Source organism: Sarcophilus harrisii, chromosome 2 (genome assembly GCF_902635505.1).
Source record: "Sarcophilus harrisii chromosome 2, mSarHar1.11, whole genome shotgun sequence".
Taxonomy (NCBI): Eukaryota; Metazoa; Chordata; class Mammalia; order Dasyuromorphia; family Dasyuridae; genus Sarcophilus; species Sarcophilus harrisii.
The window spans coordinates 433,318,067-433,333,630 of NC_045427.1; the positions used below are offsets into that span (position 1 = coordinate 433,318,067).

At 37.1% G+C, this 15,564-nt stretch overlaps 1 protein-coding gene and 1 long non-coding RNA gene across 2 annotated transcripts in view; one reads left to right on the forward strand and one right to left on the reverse strand.

Moving 5' to 3' along the window:
* The window catches only part of NOL4L (nucleolar protein 4 like), a 198,668-nt gene that overhangs the window by 81,173 nt on the left and 101,931 nt on the right, over positions 1 to 15,564 (forward strand). The window contains exon 4 of the mRNA XM_031954101.1: positions 109 to 218. Within this exon, the coding sequence (XP_031809961.1) occupies positions 109 to 218 (110 nt within the window). The remainder of the gene's footprint in view (positions 1 to 108; positions 219 to 15,564) is intronic.
* Positions 1 to 15,564, reverse strand: part of LOC116421717 — a 29,297-nt gene that overhangs the window by 4,188 nt on the left and 9,545 nt on the right. Inside the window, exon 2 of the long non-coding RNA XR_004232211.1 lies at positions 2,808 to 2,931. This is a non-coding gene — a long non-coding RNA (uncharacterized LOC116421717). The remainder of the gene's footprint in view (positions 1 to 2,807; positions 2,932 to 15,564) is intronic.

Sequence of the window (15,564 nt, forward strand, 5' to 3'; positions counted from 1 at the left end):
GAGACTGAAGATTCTTAGATGTCATTGCCATGTCCTTCCTTTGAGAGTGAGGCTCCTGGAGCCCTTTGTACAGGCTATCAATGGCTTCTGGTTTGTTCTTTCCTTCAGAAAATGAACCTCCTTCCCCTCTGGTTTCTGGGATCATCGACTATAACATGCCCCTCACCTCAACATACCTGAAGCAGATGAAGCTACGGGTAATGAATTCCCAGGAGCAGGTGAGTTGCTATTTTCATAGAGATTTGGGTAAAGAACATGAGGCAGAAATATCTTCCTTCTCTGGACCTATTTCTTTTTTCTTTTTCTTTTCTTTTTTTTTTGGGGGGGTATTATCCTATCAGAAGCAAAAGACTCAGGCCCATGAAAACTGACTGGAAATTGAAGAGGTTGCTAGTCTGTTATCTTGGAAAGGCAGTCAAAGCTGAAAGAGATGGAAGAAGCCAAGGGAGGAATGTATTCCTAGTTAACTGGTCTGCTGGGCAGAGTTCCCTGATTATCAGGAGAGAATTATTCTAGTGAAATCCATGGAATTCAGGTTTCTACCCACCTCTACACACTTTCTCAGACAATTATTAATAAGAAGGGTTCAGGAAACTAGAATTTGAATATCCAGTTTGCCCTTTAACAAGTATCAGAGCTGAGAGGGACCTTAGAACCTAGAATGTGAAACCTGGAAGGGACCTTAAAACATAGAATGTTAGAGCTAGATGGAGACTTAGAAATCATAGGATTATAACTGGAAGAAACCCCAGAAGTCATCTGCACAGTCTCATTTTATACATGAGGAAGTTTGTTCAAGGTCATATAGCTAGTAAGTGGCAAAACTGGAACTTATCCCTAGGCATCTGGTATTTTTTCCCATTAAACAGCTTTATATTATAGTGAATAGACCACTGGACCTGGAATCAGGAAGATCTGATTTCAAATCTCTCCTCAGACACTTAATAGCTGAGTGATTCTAGACAAATCACATAGCCTCTTTCTGCCTCAATTTCTTCATCTGCAAAATAGGAATAACAATAGCAACTACCTCATGGAACTGCTTTGAGGATCAAAAGAGATGATATTTATAAAGTCCTTTGTGAACCTTGACATGCTATGTAAATATTAGCCATTATTAAACCATAATTGTCTTATAACAGCGATAATAAAAATTCACATTGCTATAATGCTTTACACTTTAAAAGCATTTTTCTCACAGTCAGCCTATGAGGTCATACAAGTATTGTTATGCCCATTTTATAGATAAGAAAACTGTGACTTTGAAAAGTGAAGTGAATTTCCCACTGATTGAACACCTTGTAAGTATTACAGGCAAGGTTCAAACCCTAGCCTTCTTCTACCACTATCCATTATCCCTCCCTTCCTCATTGATCTGACTCAGAGTGAAAGACAAAGTAGAATCTGAGCACTGCTGTGAGTTCCTTTCCTCAGGGAGTCAGGAGAGGTATGGTCTTGAGGTTTAAGCCTGGGAGAGTGGGCCTCAGAGGATGATTTGACAATACTCTAGGGCCCCCAAGCTGTCCAAGCTGTGGTTTGTTCAGGGCTTTTCAGGGCACCATGGAAACAGGCTATAAAAAGAAGGAGAAAAAAGCACACACACTTTACTATGTATTCACAAAGCCAACCTTACAGCCCTCAGCAAAGTGAGGGTTTGGCTACTTCAGTTCATCACAGTGCAAGGTGGAGTATTTGTCTTGTTCATAGATTTTCTCACTGTATCCTGGTCCATCACAGGAAAATAACCATGTCTTGCATTTTAAAGGATGCTTACATCTGTTTTTTCAGTTGTTCCTCTTACCAGCTCTATGACAGGCTGAGGAGAAAAGGATTACTACCATCTCCACTTTATAAATGGGGAAACAGAAGCTCCATGGTAATGTGACTTGCTTATGGCCACAAAGCTTAGAAGTATAGCTAATAAGTGTCAGAGCACAGACTTGAACCCAGAACTCCTGATCCCAAGTCCAGCAATTTTTCTACTTATTTTAGTCAGAACTGAGAAGAACCTTGAAACATAGAACTAAAGGTCAAGGCTCAAGGGAGTTTTAGAACATAGATTGTAAGAGTGAAAAGGGACCCTAGAGATTATCTAGTTTAACAGTTTTTATTTAACAAAGGAGAAAAGAAAATGGACTTAACAATTCAGTTGTAGGTTTAGAACTAGCAATTTTGACTCTGAATTCTAATGTTTCTGTTTTTAAAACACACACACACATATTTTATTGACAACTTTTGATTTTATTTCACATAATATCCAAGATGCCCCCATCATTACACATTCCAGGCTAAACAATCCTTTGTGACAAAGATTTAAAATTTTCTACACCTCTTGCTGCCTCCCAGAAGGATACATTGATCCACATTAGGTCCAGGTTAGACTCAGATGCCTTTTGAGATCCTTTCCAGTTTTGCGATCCAGTGATTTTGTAATCTCATGGTTTACTGTTCTCTCTCAATATATTAGGGACAGATTATAACATTTTCAATACAGAAAATGCAAGATTGGCTCCTACTACTGAACCATAGAAAGAAAGTAACTAATAATTTCAGGTTTGTGAGAGACCTAAAGTCGAATTCAGATAAGAAGAATCTTTATACCCACATTCCTGACATATGGTCATCTAGCTTCTTTTTGAAGTCTTTTGAGGGAGAACCCACTCCCTCCTAAAGTAGCCCATATCACTAATAGCCCACTCTGACTATTAGGAAGTTCTCCCTGGCATCAATTCTAAATTGCTTTTTGGCAGCTTTTACCTATTGCTTGTAGTGCTGCCCTTTGGGGCCAAACCGAATGAGTCTGTTACCTCTTTCATATAACAGCCCATCAGATATGTCTCCTCGGAGTCTCCTCTTCTCCTGTTTATATACCCCCAATTCTTCCATCTGATCCTCATTCAGCATGGACTTGGGACCCTCAAGTCTCCTCATCTGTAAAATAGGGATGATGATGATAATATTTAACAATATCCACCTTGTCTTCACCAGGGACACCTGAGGAAAGTACTTTTTAAACTTTGAAGTGTAGTAGAAATGTGAGATATGAAAATGATTCCAAATCGGAATTTCTATGATTCTATGAAGCAGGGAACAACTCTCCTTTGGGGTTATCTTCATAAGTTGCTCAAGGTCGGGAAAATTTGGTTGGCTAAAATGAGGAGGCACATGGTCTCAGTCATCACATGGGTAGTGTAGAATTCCATCCTGCACACACAGCTCAAACACATGCTATAGTACCATCATACCCCAAAATACAAACTTTAGATCTCTCAATGAGCCTTGCAGGAGAGACAGGCCATACTTCAGTACACTTCTTATATCTTTTTAACGTAAGTACTCCTTTAACCAGGATAGTTTTCCATGTCTTTTTTGTGGTATTCTTGACTATTTTTTCCCTTGAAATCCTCCATACCAAGTCCATTTAATTAGTGGTCTTTTTCTGATTCTTTGATTCATGGTTAGCAGTACAACACTGGGGTTACTCTTCTGTTATACAAATAATAAAACGTTTATTTATAAAGTTTACAAGTTTACAAAGTTATTTATACAAAGTTACAAAGTTATTTATAAAGTTAAAGTTTACAAAGTACTTTACATACATTATCTCCAATGTATGCCTTCCATTCTTCCTCAATCTATTTTGCCAGTTCATTTTCCTCCTGACCACTAAATATGAACATCCCCTAAAGAGTCTTTGCTTTGAGTTCTCTTCTCTTCCTATTCTTTCTTTCAGTGATCTCATCAGTTCTCAGGTTCAAATATCATCATTGGGCAAATGGAACTCAAATCTATATGTCCAGTTCTAATTTTCTCTGATGAATACTTTTTTTGGCTAAACTTCTCCATTTGAATATTGTTTAAATATGTGTCACTGTGTCCAAAACAGAACTCATTTGATCTTCTTTTAAACCCATTTCTCCTTCAAACTTGACAGTTTATGTGAATGACATTATTATCCTTCCAGTCACCCAAGTTCACAGACTTGGAGTTATCTTTGGCACCTCCTTTTTCTCAGTCCCCAGGCTTAATCAGTTATCAAATCATCCCTTACCCAGACTATTGCAATAGCTTCCTATTTGTTCTACTTATTCCTACTCTTCTCTCCTGTGCAATTTGTTTTCATGATTATACAACTGCCAAATTGACATTCCTAGAACCTAGAACTGACCATGTCATCTCTCTATCCAAAAAATCTTCTTCGTTTCCCTAACATCACTAGGATAAAGTATAAAATCCTCAGCCTGGCATTTAAAGCCCTCCACAACATGACTCCTACCTGCATTTCATATGACTAACCTTCCTATCTCCTCTTCCGGTCAAACTAGTCCCTTATCTCTTCTCAATATGAAACATTAGATTTCCTGTCTTCATGAAGGAAAGTGATGCATGCCTGTCCATGGCTGGAATATATACTCTTTTTACCTCAGTCTCTTGTATATCTAGCTTTCACCAAATTACACTTCATTGTTCAGCCATTTTTCAGTCATGTCCAACTTTTTGTGACCCCATTTGGGATTTTCTTCACAAAGATACTGGAGTGATTTGTCATTCCCTTCTCCCACTCATTTTTACAGATAAGGAATTGAGGAAAACAGGGTCATACAACTAGTAAGTGTCTGAAGCCAGATTTGAATACAGATCTTCCTGATTTTGAGTCTGATACTCTAACCACCTAGTTGCTTGTAATTCAAATGCTACCTCTCAAATGATCCCTTTCCTGATTTTCCCCCCTTCCTTCCAGTTATGAGTACTTTTACTTTTTTCCTTTTAGAATTCCTGTATTATTTTATACACACTTTATATCTGCTTTTTTGTTCCACATAGTCTTGTCCCCAAGTGGAATGGAGGCTTTCTGTGAGCAGAGTTTCATTTTGTGTTTGTCTCTCCCCTACCTACCTTGTATATCTATTGATTTGAATCCTCAAAACAATCCTGTGAGATAGATGCTATGATTATTATTATTATTATTGTTTTATAGATGAGGAACTTAGGACTCAGAGAGGTTAAATTACTTACCCAAGGTCACACTGTGGGTCAGAAACAGGATCTTAACCCTGGACTTCTGGAATTCAAGTCTAGTTCTCTATTAATTATATCACATTACCTCTTCACTATCTTTCACTTTCTCTGTATGATCCACTCACTTCCTTTTCCTCCCATAAATAGTCCTTCACACAAATAGATTATTGTTAATAATATGCTATAGTCTGCTTGTGCCTGCCATGTGTCTTTCCATTAATTTTTGGATCACCTGCCATTATGATTCTTTTGAGTTTTGGGATTTATAGCCATAATGCATTGCTATGACTAACATATATAATATAAAACACTTAGTATTCCATGTACTAGTATTGTGACTGCTGTGAAATAGTGCTAGGGAGTTCTCATGAAATTTCTCTATACTGGGGGTCAAGGGAAGGAGCCAATACCAGGGAAATTTGGAATGTTCCCATTCCCATGGGACTTTCAAAGCATCTATTGAAATCCAGTTGGATGGTTCATTCATTCAGAATTAAAGTACCTTTTTCCTGCCAAGTACTGTGCTGGACCCTGGCTGGTCAGCCTTTTTAGTGACAGTGGATTTATAGATAATTTAATCTAGTCATCTTCTTTTATACACAAGAAGACTGAAGACCAAGAGGAAGAAGAGATTTGCCTAACTCAAGAAGCAGCAGGGTTGGACTTTTACTCAGGTCTTCTAGCTCTCAGGAGTTAAGATTCTCAAAATGTTTCTTTGAGACTTAGAGAATCTTTCAGAATGTTAGAACTAGAAGGGAGAAGTGAGCTAGTTTGTGGAAGGAAAAGGGAAGATGAGACAAGCATTTATTAATCACTACTGTGTGTTGGGCACTGTACTGAAGACTTCAAAAATATATCATTTGATCTTTACAACAACCCTAAGAGGTGCGGTTATTATCTTCATTTTACAGTTGGGGAAACTAAGAGAGATAGAGCTTAAGTGACTTACCCAGTGAATCTGTTATTCACACAGATAATACATGTCTGAGGTGAGATTTAAATTCAGGTCTCCCTGACTAGCATACCAGGGCTCTATCCATTGCATTACATAGGTACCTCCTAATTTTAAAAGTAGGGAAACAAATTGTGGAGAAAACTTGTCCACAGGCATGTAGTATATTTAATGACAGAGTCAATACTAGAGCCTGTGGCTTCCAATTCTGTGTATAAAGTTGTTCCTACTGTGTTATGCTATTTAGGAAGCAAGTTGTACCTACATCAAAGCATTTGAGATGCATTTCAGTGTAAGAGGTAACATGGTGGATTTGGAATCAGAGGTCATCATTTCAAACCTTGAATCTGCTGTTTACTCCCTGGATGACCTTGGGCAAATGTCTTCTGCACTCTGGGCCTTGATTTATTCATATATAAAATTAAGAGGTGAAATGTAGGGATGTCTCTAAGTAGAATCCAGTTCTAAATCCCACGATCCTATAATTCCTTGCAACAAATTTCTAGGTTACGTGAAGCTGATATATTATTGTTATTATTCAGTTGTTTCAATCATGTCCTATTCTTCATGACCCCATTTGAGGTTTTCTTGACAAAGATACTGGAGTGGTTTGTCATTTCCTTCTCCAGCTTATTTTACAAATAAGGAAACTGAGGCAAACAGGGTTAAGTGACTTGCCTAGAGAAGTTTCTGAGATGTGATTTGAAATCAGGAAGAGGAGTCTTCCTGACTCCGGCTATTTAGTTGACCCTAAAGTTGGTATATTATGATATTTGTAGATATGACAGAGGATAAAGAACATATGAAACTGAAACTGATCAGCCAACTGCTAGAATCAAAGGCAAAATGAATTAGTGCTTTTTTAAGACCTACAATTAAATTAACCACCTAAAATTGAAAAAAAAAATCCATTGAAACGCATTTTTTCATTTACATATCTGAGAACTCCATAGTAAGATGAGAAAAGGAACTTTATAAACTTTTGGGAGTTTGATCAAACACTATCTAAACTGTGGAGGTTTATCCTAGGATAAAACAAATCTAAAATTACTTCTAATCCAGTTATATCTCGTGAGTTATTATTGTTTGGTCATTTCATCTAACTGTTCATGTCCCCCATTTGGGTTATTTTTTTGGCAGAGATACTGAAATGGTTTGCTATTACATTCTCCAACTCATTCTGCATGTGAGAAAATTGAGCATATAGGGGCTAAGTGACTTGCTCAGGGTCACCTAGATAGTAAGTGTCTGAGGAAGGATTTGAACTTAGGGCTTCCTGATTCTATTGTATTTCTCTATTCCAGTGTTACAAGATGTCTCATAGAAAAGAATTAGATCTGTGATTTTATTGGCATAGGGGACTCCTTCTACCAATTTAGAATGGTACCTTCTCTCCAATTTGTTGTCTTAGTTACCTAGAGCCCTGAATTGAAGAACCTTACCACCTTAGAACCTTAGAAGAACCTTAATTGAAGGTTTCTTGGAGTCACACTGCTTATATATAGTCTTGAACCCAGACTGGCTTTCCAGATCAGTTCTTTATCCACCATGCCATGCTACCCCTTAAGGTGTTCCAATTCAGTAAAATTCCTTAGATTAAGAAAATGCCTGCAAAAGAGCACCATTTATCCATAACTAGTGTTTCTTGTTTATAGTGAATTTTTTTTGTAAAGGAAGCCTCACAAGACTGAATTTCTTCTCAGCTCCAACCACACAACTCTGAATAAATCGCTTCACTTCCTTGCCTTTATTATTCCATTTAGAAAATGAGTTGAAAGTTTACCCATAGCTTTATAAACCATCTGAGCTGAAAATGAGCTTAGAGCATGGACACAAAAACTGAAGGGATATTAGATTACAGAATAGCGTTAGAGCTGTCCAGCACTTTAAGCAACTCAGCAAGACTCTCATTGTACAGGTAGGAAAACTGAGCTACAGAAAGGCAAAAATGACTTGCTTATCTGGAATATGTAAGAAAAATTTGAGAGTGCTTCAAAACATTAAGGTGAGAGGTACATATCCTTATCAGATGCTGTGGTTTTTGGTTTTTTTAAGTGATTGAGATACCAGATTTGGAAAATAGCTATTAATTGTCAAAGAGAGAAATTAAAAGCAAAATGTCATATTTGAGTTGAGTATTTGGAACCCTCAGCTCGTTAGTGGCAAAGATTCTATAAGATCCCAGATCCCCTGACTCCAAGTCTATGGATTTTCTAGAGTTGTCTTCCTTACAGCCTTTCCTTTATTTCCAAACCTGATTTATAGTAATAGTACACACCCCCCCCCAAAAAGGTTATTTCCACTACCTCACTTGTTTTCCTAGAAACAACCCTGAGAGGTAGATTGTATAAATACTGTTTCATAAATGGGGAAACTGAGGCCCAGAATTCTGAAAGTGACTTGCCCAAAGTCCCATAATGAGTTAATATTAGAGCTAAGGATTGGAACCAGGACTCTTGGCTGTTGACCACTGCACCATTATCTTTTCTCAGTTTTTACTTGATTTCCTTTACTTATAATTGACCTAATTCTATAAATATGTGAAATCTTCTATTTAGAATGGGGATGGAGTCTTAGAATTCAATTATTTTTATCCTCTCCATTTATAGATGAGAGGATTGAGGACCAGCGTGGTTAAGTGCCTAGTAATTAACAGAGCTGAGATTTGAACCCAGACTTTCTTGCCCCAAATCCTCTGAACCTCCTAGAATCTTTCTTACAAGATAGAGCTTGTAAGAACTGCCTCCTATTTGTCTGGTTCCCATTTTGGGGATCTTTGATTCTTTCTTGATAGGTAGAGTTGGAATGGAAATCTGGAGTTAGAAAGACTTATCTTCCTGAGTACAAATCTAGCCTCAGATGTTTACTAGCTCTGTGTGACTCTGGTCAAGTCACTTGACCCTTTTTTTACTTTTTACATCTGTAAAAATGAGCTGAGAAGGAAATAACAAACTACTCTAGTATCTTTGCCAAGAAAACTCCAAATGGGGTTACAGAGTCATATGTGACTGAAATGAATGAACAACAACTCTTTCCAGTACTTAGCCTCATCCAGGGAAAGGTATTCAAATAATTCAACTTTCTTCCATTAGAAGCTAGTTGATTGTCAGAATCTTTTAATTCTTTTATGTTAATATCCTGTTAATAGTCTCAATACTTCCCTCTCAACAAAGTGTAAAGGCTGGGAGGACTCACTGTTTAAATCATATGAGAGAGTCTATCTTTTACCCACTAATCTTTACCTCTTGGGCTTTTCTTTGGGATGTGAATTTTTTTGAGTCCAATTTTTGGAGAGGAGAAAGACGAGAGTGGAGTGAGGCTACACAACAGAAGAAGGGGGCTTTTTCTCCAACCTGTTTTCTTTCCTTCCCTTCTCTTTCAGTCTTTGTCAGGGGGTTGCCTTGCTTGTACTTCCAACCTTAATATCCCCTGGTGCCTCGTTCTCCCACCTCTATCACATCCACTATCTTTCAGATAATTCTGTTGATTCTGTCTCTTCACTACAACTCTCATCTATGCCCTGGTAGCACTATAGAATCCTAAAATATTAGCTGGAAGGAAATTTAGGAGCAATCTAGTTTAACTTCCTCTTTTTCCCAAAGAGGAAACTGAGGCACTACCAAGGGGCTGGGAGAGAGATTTTCTTAAGGTCACACAGAGTCAAAACTAAATCTATCTTGGCTGTAAGTCAAGAATTCTTTCCAATAAACCATCGATCCTTTGTATCCTTATTGCCACCATCCTATTTTAGTCACATCTTATTTCTCCTGAGCCAGTATAGCATTTCCTTACCTTTCTTTCAAAATATACCGCCCATAATACAAAATAAAGGAACAATTCTAATCATTTCATTCTTCTGTTCAGAAACTTTCAGCAGCTACCAATTACTTATGAGATAAACTCCACACTTTTTAGCCTGACATTCAAGGTTTTCCTGATAGTTTTCCAGCCTTATTTCTACTTGAGAAGTATCATGATAAACTGGGTAGAGTACTAGACTTGGGGGGCAGGAAAATCTAGTTTCAAATTCTACTCCAAAAACTTTATAGTTGGATAACTCTGGACAAGTCACTTAAGTCTTTGAGCCTCAATTTCCTCATCTATAAAATGAAGGGACTGGACTAGATATACAAATACTTCTTCCCATCTGTTCAAAATAGAGTAATCATGTTCCTGAACCAGTTTATATCCTTCCCCCCTAATATTTTTGTTCCCCATGCTTTGGATACTCCTTTTCTACTCTTGCTGCCATTGGCTGCATGGTGACTTCCTACCTATTATTTGAGGCTTAGCTCAAAGGCTATCTCCTCTAGGAAGCCTTTTCTAATCACCTCTAGAGAGAAGAAATATCCCCCTCACCCTTGAATTCCCTTTACACACTTGTTTAATTCTATTTTATGTATTTTTCTGTGTTTGTGTAACCTGTAAGCTCATTAAGAGGTAGAGATAGTATTATCTTTCCCAATATAAAAATAGTTCTTTCACATAGTAGGTTCTTAATCATTATTTTAATTTACTTGACCTGCCTTGATCTAGTACAGATCTGAAGTTAATTTTTCTGGGGGAGAAATGGGATGAAATGATTTGAAGAGACAATGAAATACTCTGGAACTGCCATAGTAGCTGTGTGGCCTTAGTATTTGATTTTCTGGAGCCTCAGTTTTCTCATTTGTAAAATGTGTAGAATAATACTTTTACTTCCTGCCTCAGGGCTTTTTATAAGGAAAGCTTTTTGCAAACTTTGAAGAACTAGAGAAATATAAATTAGTGAAAATGGAACTGTTTTCCCCAGTTTTGTAATTAGATATAAACGGATTTGGAGGTCCATTTTTATCTGCAGTATATGTGCCTCTATTTTGCTTCTATGGGTTTTAAGGTTATGTGTACACATCACTTTGTTGAGTGCTAGATCATAGAAGAACATGGGGAGTTGTTATGCTTGGCATTGATCCAAAAACCCCGTAGCACAAGCTCCACACTCTTGCCTGCCTGCCTGCCTAGCAGCCATAGCTGCCGAACTCTAGAGGCCAGGAAACAGTGATTGAGAGCACTCAAGGCCAGCAGAACTAGACCTAACCCTGCCCCCAAGCTCCCTCCTAGATTTATAACCATATACTGTTGGTGCTGTCGGAGACCTTAGAGAACATATTAAGTTAAATATCCTCATTTGAGGACTGAAGATCAGAGTGGAGAAATCATTTCTCTAAGGTCATACAACTTACAACGAGGTGGAATTGGGATTTCATTCAGGTTTCTCTGATTTCTATCCTGGTGTTCTTTTCATACATCAAGCTGCCTGTAGAGTTTTATAGGGTGAGAGAACTAGGCCAGTTCTGCTACTTTAAACCAGTTGTGTCAAATTCAAGTACAAACAGATCCCTGAGGGCCAAATATTAACTTAGAAAACTACAAGTTAAAATTATCTGTGTTGTATTACATTTTTATTTATTCTGTTAAATATTTTCCAATGGGGGGCAGCTAGATGGGGCAGTAGACAGAATACCGACCCTGGATTCAGGAGGACCTAAGTTCAAATCTGGCCTCAGTCACTTAACACTTCCTAGCTGTGTGACCCTGGGCGAGTCACTTAACCCCAATTGCCTCAGCAAAAATAAAATAAATGAATAAATGGAATTTCCCAATTACATTTTAATCTGGATGGATGGGGGATTGGGCGAGTGAGTTGGTCCTTGAATTTGAAGTGTCTGTTTTAAACTACCGTTCTTCTTGGCCTGCTGAAGCCAAGAACTTTCCCCATGCAGCTCCCCTTTTCTGACTTTAACTGTTCAATGAAATCAGTTGGGAAAAAATAACAATAACAAAAATCCAAACAAACCACAATTGGCATTCTCTTTCTTGTGAACTCTAATAATGAGTTATAGAGCTGAAAAGAATCTGTGATTGCAGCAGAATCAAATTCTTATAGCCGAGAGGAAAATGGGAGAAATTTAACTTAATTCTAACCTAGAAAAAATGTTCAAATCCAGCCTCCCCCAAGAAAACCTCCATTAATGGGAAATTCATTACATTTTAAAAATTTATTTTATTTTTTGTCTGCATTTTGTCCCTCTCATATTACACACACATACACATACACACACCCACACAAACACACCCACACCCACATCCCATATGTGTCTATACATATTATGTGTGTATATGTATATATATATATAATGCAAAATTCTTTAGATTTGGAATCAGAAGGCCTGGGCTCAGTTTGTAGTTCTATTACTTATTTAGGCAAGTCACTTAGCCACTACTGTCCTCAGTTTCCTCATCTATAAAATGGGGTTAATGATAACCTTACCTAACTTACAAAGTTGCCCTGAGAAAAGTACTTTGGAAATTGCAAAACATTTTAGAAATAAACAAATATGATAATAATTATTTTTTGATAATTATTTTTGATAACAATTATTTTATAATTATTGTTGATGATGATATTTTGATGAATCTGTGATTTCATAGATGTGTGACCCTCTACTACCCTTACGAATCAAAGTCTATTTCTGTGCCTTCTTGAATCTTTTGCTAGTCTTGCTTTTGTTGTTCTATAAATCCTTCTGAGAGGATCTTTGTCTTTGTCTCTCACACATACTCCAGTTTTGATCCCCTCCCCCCAAGAAAAAGTTTAATGTAGATAGGTCCAGGTCACCTGAGGTGACCAAGCAAGAGAATTCCAGTACTGATCCTTGGGTCTGAGAAAGTGACATCCAAAAACTGTTGCATATGAAGTACAAGTAGAATTGGTGCTCTGTAATTTTTAAAGATAAAAGTTTATTATTCAAATTTCATAAAATTCAAGAAGTTTGCAAGAAATTTTAAAAATTAAACTATAAAATTATTTTAAGGAAGTTTATAAGGTTATTAAAATTTTAAACTGCCCTAAGACTTTAGGGACATCCTGTATTTCTGATAGCAGAGCAGCTATCTCATTGAGGTTGCCCATCTATTTATTATTCTTTGTTCTCAATACATGATCCATCCACCTCTTTTTCTGTTTCACAGGTTTTTCTTGATGTTGCCTTTTATTCTATTTCAGGGTTAAAGTTAGAACCTCTTTCACATTACTGAATTCTAGATTTCTACCTCTCCTGTCTACTCTACCCCTTACATTCACATACATATAGGTACACATATATACATATACATACACATACATGTAATATCTAAAACCCTCAGGGCCGTCTTTGAACAGGTATCTATTAAATACCATTCACCATGGTTCTTATTATATATGGTGATACAAGGATAAATAAAATGAGGTTCTTACCCTTGAATAGATTTTAGTTAAGAAGGGGAGATTCAGGGGGAAGGCAAAGAGAATAAGCATTTACATAGCTCCTACTGGGTAGCTAGGGGACTTAGTGGATAGAGTGCTGGGTGTGGAGTCAGGAAGATCTGAGTTCAAATGTGGCCTGAGACACTTATTAGCTATATGTTCCTGGGCAAGTCACTTAACTCTATTTGTCTTGGTTTCCTTATCTATAAAGCTGGAGAAATGGAAAACCCTTCCAGTATCTTTGCCAAGAAAACTCCAAATGTGGTTATGAACATTACATGTGACTGAAATGGCTGAATGACAACAACAGATAGCATCTATTGATTATGTGCCATGTACTGTTAATTGCTTTTTTAAAATATTATCTCATTTGATCCTCACAACAACCTTTCAAAATTGGTGCTTTTTATTTTCCTCATTTTACAATTGAGGAAACTGGGGCAACTGGTAGTTTGCCCAAGATCATACAGCTAGTAAATATCTTGAGTCCTGATTTGAATTTGGGTCTTCCTGACCCCAAGTCCAGTGCTTGGTCCCTTATGCCACCTAGCTGCCACATATACAAATAACTAAAGCAAAATGGATGCTAAAAACTGTTATTTGAGGTAAAGAGGGGCATTTTTTATTGGGGGGGAAAGGAGGTATGATGGGTCATATTCACATATTAGGAAAATTCATTCAGGATCTGTGGAAGGTGATTTAGATGGAGGAAAACTGGAGGCAAGGGAGACTGGAGGTTTTGAGGCTATTGCATTAGTCCAGGCAGGTTGGGGTCATTATGGTCTATATGGTGAAAATGATAATCAGGTTTAGTAGTTTTGGTTATTCTGCTATTTGTCATCCCCAGTGACAGCCCCCTCTTAGAGTTCTGGCTGATCTCAGGTGGTTTAGCTCAGGGATGGACTAGAAACTTGGGAATGCTGCTTTCTAAAGGAGAATTTTGCAAACCCTCAGGCTCAAAGGTGGGTACCTATGGAAAGACTGTGTTATATTGTTGAAAAAGCACTGGACTTAAAGGCAGAGAGCCTGGATTGTCTTTGCAGTCTTAGGCAACTTACTTCTAAGTATCAGGTTTACTTTTTTCCTTGTAAAATGGAAATGGTAAAACATATATGGTTGGAAGGAAAGAACTTTGTAAACCTGAAAGAATGATAGAGAGAGGAGCTGTTTTTATATATAATAAATATTAAGCTTCATTCAGCAAACATTAATTAAGTGTCTAAAGTATCATGCTCATTGCTAGGGCAGGCCTAAAGTTTGGATACTGTTGCAGTGTAGTAGGGAATTATGATACAAACTCAGATATACAGATCTCATATGAAGTATATTTTTTATTGGGCTATACACATAGTAATTTTCATTTTTAATTTTTTAAGACAAATATTTATTGAATGCCCAATTACAAAGTACATTTTTATTCATCAAACTAAAGAAACAAAAACTTTCTTAAGACTAATAACTAAAATTTACTTTAAAAATATAAACTTCAAAAATGAGACATAAAATACGAATTTTTTTGATATTAGATTATGTCTGGACATACCTCATCAAAATGCTGTGCTAATAATAATAATACTTAATATTGATATAGCAAAAAGGTTTGCAAAGTACTTTATAAACATGATCTCATTGGATCTTCATAATAATATTGTGAATTAGGCACAATAAGCATAATTATCAAAAAAAAATTTTGCAGAGAGAAAGCAGACTTAGAGAAGTTCACTAAATGCCTAGGGTCACAAAGATTGTGGGATTGGGACACAGGTGTACCCTAACTTCAAGTGCAGTATATCTCATATTACATAAGTACATGAGATAGATGCAAAGTGCTCTATGTGAGGCCAGAGTAGATTTTTTTTTTTTTGGTGAGAGAGAATGTTGATCTTTTTGAAAATGGCTGGGAATCAAACTACCCTTTACCAGTTTGCTAAAAACAGTTTAAGCTACACTAGCTCCTCCCCCTTAATGTCCTTTGGACTTCTGCCCTCATTTCTCCTGAGATTTCCTTTTCTCTACCCCTTTTGAATAGCAGAGCCTATAACCAACTCCCTGAAAACTATCAGTGTTTGACCTGATTCTTCAAACGGCCACAGAACAATATACTATAGTCATAGTGCAGGCTTTGTCTTTGTCAAGACTTCCTGCCATAATTATTCTGGCTAGTCTATTTGACACCTGGATATTCTCATATGCTGTGCCAAGAAGGGTCTGACAATTTAGGTCCCTAAGACTCAGTTTTCATTTCTCAGTATCTTCTTACTTCTGGATTCCGGATTCTTGTAGAAATCAAAGGTGCATGCACACACAC